The 7247-nt window shown below is 48.0% G+C and overlaps 1 protein-coding gene across 1 annotated transcript in view; it reads right to left on the minus strand.

Annotated features, from left to right (window-relative positions):
* The window catches only part of LOC146194705 (sn-1-specific diacylglycerol lipase ABHD11-like), a 58809-nt gene extending 52815 nt beyond the window's left edge, over window positions 1–5994 (minus strand). The window contains exon 1 of the mRNA XM_084596621.1: window positions 5834–5994. Within this exon, the coding sequence (XP_084452747.1) occupies window positions 5834–5994 (161 nt within the window). The remainder of the gene's footprint in view (window positions 1–5833) is intronic.
* Between the last annotated feature and the right edge of the window lie 1253 nt (window positions 5995–7247).

The raw sequence follows: 7247 nt of genomic DNA on the forward strand, positions 1-7247 counted from the left end.
AAAATTAGAGCAAGGGGAATCGTCTGGTGGTTATCACCGACGATCGGTATCTCGCCGGAAGGTAGCTCACCGTCGACAAAGTGCGGCGTGTGAGGCATCGTTGGGCTGACGGGTCGTTCGTTGCGTCGAATTAAGGTAAGCTCACAGAAGGTGAGCTTACCGATGATCACAGAAGGTAAGCTTCTGTGATCATCGGGAGGTGGTCGGTCTCGTTATTCGGGCGGTGCGTTGAATGGGGGCGTCGCAGGAATGCTTCGGCGATCGGCGAACAATTGTCGGACTGTAGGTCGGAGCGAAGGGCCGGAGGTCGGTCTGTGTAATCGAATCGGTAAGCGGAAGATGTTGGTCGTAGTGGTCGTCGATGGCGGCCCTACCCCCTAGGGTCGCCGACTTCAGTTTTCCTGGCGCGGACTTGGAGACTGCCTGAAGGAAAGCGGCGGCTGGGGGAAAACTGTCGCAGCAATGGTCACCTGGACTGACGTCGCTGGAGGGACGCAGGTGAGACGTTGTCGCTGAGTTATTGGCAAATGACCCAAGGTCGTTCGCCACAGTTAGGCCGAGGGGCATCCGGTGAAAATCCTCGCAAGCCCATCCGAAGGTACTGGCAGTGGCGCAGTACGTGACCGGCTTCGCCGCAGTGAAAGCGCAAAGCTTGATTGTCCGGCATGCGCCATGCGTATGCTTTGCGAACGGGTTGGTCGAGCGTCAGGCACACCAGTCGAAACTGGATATCGGGATGTAGGACGAGCGGGAGGAGCAGGGTTTCAGGGTGCCGATGGTTCTGGCGCAGGGGTACGCAACACGTCGCTGTACGTCATGATGTACGGAGCAGGCGGCTGGGGTGATGGTACTGACGGCACTGCTTGGCGGAGCTTAAAATTCATATTATTTAGCGCAAAAGGACAAGATACACAGTACGGAGACACGTACACCACAGGCGCTGTGGTACGTGTCTTTTGTGTGTCTTCTTACTGTACGTGCCACTGTACATGTTTTATTACTCTGTGACCTATCCTTTTGCGCAAAACAAGATGAATTTTAAGACTGATCACGAACTAGCCCAACAATTAACGCTTCTTGGCGGAGCTCTTCGTGCACAACATCCGAGATGCCCCCAACACGCGGGTGTTGCTCCAGAGAGGGCAGCTTCTCTAGCTATTCGCGCACAATGCTTCGGATGAGTTCACAAAGGGCTTCAGAATCGTTTCCGGCCATCGGCAAGCGGAAGTCCACAGCAGTGATGTTCGCAGAGCGATCAAAATGCACAAATCGCTGATTTAGAGCACGGTCGATACTTGTTGCTTCCTTCGTGAAATCAGCCGCAGTGCATGCAGGGTCACGTACAAGGCCAACAAACAGCTGCTCCTTCACGCCTCGCATAAGGTAGCGCACTTTCTTTGGCTCCGACATGGCCGGCTCCGTCCGGTTGAAAAGCCGAGTAATTTCTTCGACAAATATGGCGACGATTTCATTAGGCCGTGGTGCTTGGACTGCAGAGCGAGTTCAGCCATCTCTTTTCTTTATCGTTGCCAAATGTTCCGGGAAGCTGCCGCCGGAAATCCTACAAGGTGGTAATGTTGCCCTCGTTGTTTTCAAACCACATCTTGGAGGCATCCTCTAGTGCGAAATAAATATTCCGCAACTTCCGCTCCTCGCCCCACGCATTAAACACAGCGACACGGTCGTAGCTGGTCAACCAGTCCTCAACGTTTTCAATCTTGTCGACATGAAACGGCGTTCGCATACGCGGAGTGTGGCAGATTAGCGGCTGGGCACTCATGGGAAGCTAGATGGTCAAGCTTTCCGCTGTATTCGTCATGGTTCGTGATGGGGATACAAGGGGGCCACACAGGAGCTAGGCCTCTCAAGCGGCGGCTCGCATTGTGTACAGATGTAGTGTCCAAGGTGTGTAGATGGTCGTAGGGGACACCAAGAGGATATTCGTACAGTCGAGCGCGATTTGAAGGTTATCGCGCGAGCTTCGACTGATAACATGAAAGCTCCATGGCCCAGAATCCTCTGCCATGGCGAGGGAGGTATCAGACCAGCTTCCCTCACTCTCTTCGCTGTTCCTTTGCAGCTACCACTCCCTTCTGGGCGAGTAGCTTTTTAATTTGGTTTGTTTTTGATTTCGAGAGCAAGGAGTGGTCATATTGCGCGTGACGTTTTTCCACCCATTTTTTTATCGTCCTCGAAGATAACAGGCAAACAAGTCCGCACATTATCGCAGCGAATGGAAAGCTTAAACTAGAAAGAAATCATGCAAAACAAAAGGTGTGAGTGCATCGCGGGGTGATTGCTGTAGCATAGAACAGCGAACGAGGGAAATAATAATCCAAAATCTTGATTTTTCCTGTTCCTAAACCGACCGCTAAGCACCTGGAACGCTAGGCTAGTCGACGCTCGCGCGCTAACCTTCAAATTGCTCTAGACTGCACGTGGTTTGTGGGGTTTAACGTCCCAAAGCGACTCAGGCTATGAGAGACGCTAGACTGTACATGGGATGTACCCGGAAACTCCACCAAAAATGTCACAGAAGCCAGTAAAACTGGGTAGGCAGGTTTACGTTCACCTACGCAAAGGCACCGTCAAAAAGAGGTACGGAAGCGACTGGCAGGCGAGCGCCGAGAGCGAGAAGACGAGCGTGTGCCAGTCTCCCGAGCTCGCCACATGGCGGCGTCAGTAATATAAATTTGTGGGATTCAATGCTACATGTGTTTTTGTTTTTTACTTGCTTTAACTGCTTTATGTAAACGCGGCATCCTCTCCGACTACGGTTATCATCGACCTCGCCACTCGGCGATTTAATGCTAGATGTGTCTTTGTTTTTTGCTTCCTTTAACTGCTTTAGGTAAACGCGGCATCCTCGCCGACTACGGTTATCTTCGACCTCGCCACTCGGCATGGGGAGGATGCCTTTTCCACTAGGGGGGGGGGGGGGGCACTGGGAGGGGCAATGCCGCAATGCTATCTTACTGGCGCCGTCATGTGGCGAGGTTGGTAGACTGGAACGCGCTCATCTTCTTCGCTCTCGGTGCTCGACCGCCAGTTGGTTCCGTGCCTCCTTTTGCCGGTGTCTTTGCGTAGGTGAAAGTAAACCTACCGACCCACTTTTACTGGCTTCTGTGACAGTATGTCTTGATCAATTTGCCACTTTAAAAGGATGTAACTATCGCTGAGAAAATCGCCGCAATTTTTGTTCCAATTATGCCGAACTCGATACAGATTTCTTACACCAATGCCGACAAGCACTCTTATAACGTCACTGAAACAAACGGTAATATTCTCACCGGAAAAGATGACATGTGTGTAATCTCTGCAAAACGCAAAATATTGCTGTCTGATCATTGTTCGCAGCAGCGTTTTTAAGACTGCTGTGCTTCAATTTCTAGGTTGGCGTGTGGAATTATTGGTGCTTTGGCGAAAGCTAGCGAATTTCGGCCCCCAACCACTCCTTCCTGGCTAGATTAGATAACTACAATTTCAAAATTGAAAACGTAAGAAAAGTTCAGAAGAGGGCAAATACGGACTGGTTGGTACATACTTAAGAATCGAGTAAAACAGCGCTAGGGAATACGAAACACGTGAACGACAGACACATGCACTAACTAGAAAAAATTTCCAACGCAACAAAAGGAATATGGATTCCCCTTTACTGCGCATGCCATGTCGGTGGCGTGAGTGGCGATTCGATGATTCTTTCGAGTCGGATCGTAAGAGTTGACGCGATAGCATGGGCATTTTCATCAGCATGTTTAGAGACATATGGCGCAATGTCAGGCTGCGGCAATGAACCCTTTCTTCGAAAGGAGTTGTACATGTATTGGCGCAACATTTTCTTAGGTTTACCTCCAATAATGCCTTTCAAAATACCTATCACAGAGATTAGTACTTTTGAAAAGAGATGCATGACCTGGTGATGCACAGGCGTTTTGGGAAAAGTGGACGTCAGCATATCCGAAAGGTCACGCACCTTCACATGAAGAGCGCATTAAGAATATTATCTGCATTTTATTACTCATAAATTACAAATATTTGACGCTGACTATCAAGATGCAGCAGAAATGAAAATGTGCCGGGATGTGCCTCGAGGATGGAAATCATTTATTACAGCGGGTGATCCCTGTGGGACAAACTTATCGGGCTGAGCGACCCACACCGAGATAGGTCTTATTTTGCTTGCAACTAGTGCGTCGTGAAATACTCTCCTTTAGCAGCAGCCAAAAGTGCAATACATCAACAACCTTGGCAAAAATGTTGTATCATGTTACCCGTGTTTAAAGACATATACAGTGACACTGAATAAAACTCCTTTGTCACGGACTCCGCACAGCGGTATCCATTTAGCCAACGTGGTAGGAAAGCAATCGCGGAAGCGCTGCGCACGGTGAGCTGCTCGAAACAGTGACATATATATGTTAGCGGTGAACCACGCGAACGTAACTGGGCAAAAAGCAGTGCGGCAAAGAAGAGAACACAGCTGAGGTTCTTTTACAGTGTCATTTATTTGGACCTAAGAAGCACGCGCTCCAGCTCTAGATGGCATATAGGAAGGTTATTCATTAATATTTTCTTTCAATTTCTTTCGGCTTTCGCTTGAAAAAAAGGTTCATGCGATCAACCTGCCATTTTCCGGTGTTAGGTTAATGAAGTAAACATCTGTCATTACAAGTAACAAGTAGTAGTGATGCGGAACCGATCACAGTCTGAGGTTTGTCTTGGCTTATTAACACATAATCGAATGCGGAAATTTCGCACTTCCTTCATTTTGTTTTCCATTCTTTGAACTCAAGGCGCAACGTTGGATTTTTCACTTCGGCTTAAGTGTGCTCTGGGTCGTGTGGTAATTGCTCAATTAGAGATGTGGCGGATAACAGGTGCGATGTTTTTAGAGATTCAGTCACTTTAGCCGTCGGAATCTCGTGATCTCTCTCCCTACCCCTAAACGTACAGTGGAGCGCGATTTGAAGGTTATCGCGCGAGCGTCGACTAGCCTAGCACACCAGGCACCTGCCGACCGGTTTTGGAACCGGAGAAATCATGATTTCGCACTCTTCTCTCCCTAGTTCGCTGTTCCATAGAACAACCATCACCCCGCGACAAACTCTTCACCCTTGTTCTCCATTCTAAGCTTTCCATTTGTTGCGTAAAAGTGTCGAATTTAAGATAATAACGAAAAATACATCGAGCGCACTACGATCACTGCCTGTTTGCAGAACAAAAAACAAAACAAAAAACTGACAGCCCAGCAGGGAGTGACGGCTGCTTAAGGAACAGCAAAAAGAGTGAGGGAAGCTGGCCTGATACCTCCCTTGCCTTGGCAAAGAATTCTGGGCCATGGCGCTGTTCATGTTCTCCGTCGACGCTCGCTCGATAACCTTCAAATCGCGCTCGACTGTACACCACCTGTCTCCTTTATCGGCAGTCTGACGTGCAGGCCAGGCTGCTGAGTCATGAGCATCGATCCCGAGTGCAGAACGAGCTAGCCTCTATGATCAGTGCAGAGAAAATCATTACACACTTACGTTTACAATCAAATCTGTCGTTGCTAAACCCACTTACCTGAATTTAAATTCTTTTTGTATATTACTGCTCACGAAAGGTAACCTGATGTTGGGATTGACGTCTTCTCGTCAGAACTGGGCAATAAAATTACACATTAGCTTCTAATTATCCTGAATATCCTTTTTTTTTCAATGTTTTTAGGCTTCTTCATAATAGTCGAAGATCTCGAAGCTTTTTTATTATGACGGCGAATGACTGCCACATTTCACGTTGCACACATAGCTCGTTGGGCCTTATCGACACTAATGCCACGGCAACGTATACATACCTGCCATGACAGTGCTGGCGGACGAAGAAATGGCCGTGGCATGTGATGGGCACTGCTGTCTTTCGGATTTCCGCTCGACAGGTGGGCGGTATGGCCTCGGAGAAGAGACTGCGAGGCAGCCGTAGGAACCACGCCAGCATCATGGATCGCACCGTCGCCATGCGCAATGTTACCTGCAGATCTCTATATACGAAGGGAAGAAAATTTCCCGCTTTCAAATCTATTGCTTTGCTGTGTGATATGTGAAAGCAGACAGAAAACGCAATAGATTAATTCCTACTGTTGAGTGGTGCCCCGACCGCCATTTTCCCTGCCTGCATTACAGACTAATTCCACGCTGTACTGCTCTGAGCGCGCGCGAGAGAGAAGCTACAGACTAACACTATGAGTTTAAATTATTTGCATTTAAATTACAATTAATCTGTTTTGTCTACGAGACGTGTTTTATTTTTTTTTAGCGTCGAAAGGGAAATTGCACTCATAAAGAAGGTTTGCAATACATTGCAGTGCTGTATCAAAGCCTAATAGATTGAGGCTGTAAACCTTTGTCGCAGTAAGATACGTTTTATAAATAATGTCGCCGGTTAATGCGTAGAAGCAAATTTAACAGTTCATGTATATGTGCACTTGCTGGCGGCTTTGTTAGATTAATATCTATGTCGCTCGCGCTCTGGGTTCTTAAAGTTGGCTATGAGCATGTTTTTCAAATGCCATGCTAAAGCATGGACGCAAGGTCTGAAGTAAGGCTGAAAACTTTGCACTCGACATCGGTCGGGCCGGACAAATTTTCAACGAGGGCCCGCCTGGGTGTCACTATATTGCTCGCTGGGTTGTCGCGTGCGCATGACGTCAATACGATGGAAGCAGCAGAGGAGCCGGCCTTCAACAGCCCAGCAAAGAATCGTTTCAACACTCTCCTCGTCCAGTGCACCGGTTATACCTAGTAGACATCAGCTCCAATACGAGGAATTAAATGATGCAAGGTGCGGCCACGTTTCGATGTGCTTACATCATTTGGAGGCATGACATGATTGAACAGATGAAGTACTCATAATCTATATGTAAGTGTGCATTAAGGCTATGACGCAAAGTGCAATAGAGTACTGCTGTGCAGATTACTACCTGGTTACTTCCCATAGCTTCGGTCATAGTTCAGATTTGGGTCGGCATCATGTATACGGTTATTTCTCAAATTTGCATGGTCCCAAACCTTAACCTCCTCGCAGAAACGTAATGGTATGCCACGCAAGTCACAGAAAACCAAATCTTGCGGGTGTGCCTAGTATATAATCAGCACTGTCAATTTCCCGCCAGCCGACTGCATTATAGATTTCATTGAAGATGCTTTCAAACTTCTGTTAGCGCGCAAACAGTACAGAAGCGGGTCGTACTCACTACAAAAGGCATAAAAGAT

Source organism: Amblyomma maculatum, chromosome 3 (genome assembly GCF_055883805.1).
Source record: "Amblyomma maculatum isolate TAMU_Amacu chromosome 3, ASM5588380v1, whole genome shotgun sequence".
Lineage (NCBI taxonomy): Eukaryota > Metazoa > Arthropoda > Arachnida > Ixodida > Ixodidae > Amblyomma > Amblyomma maculatum.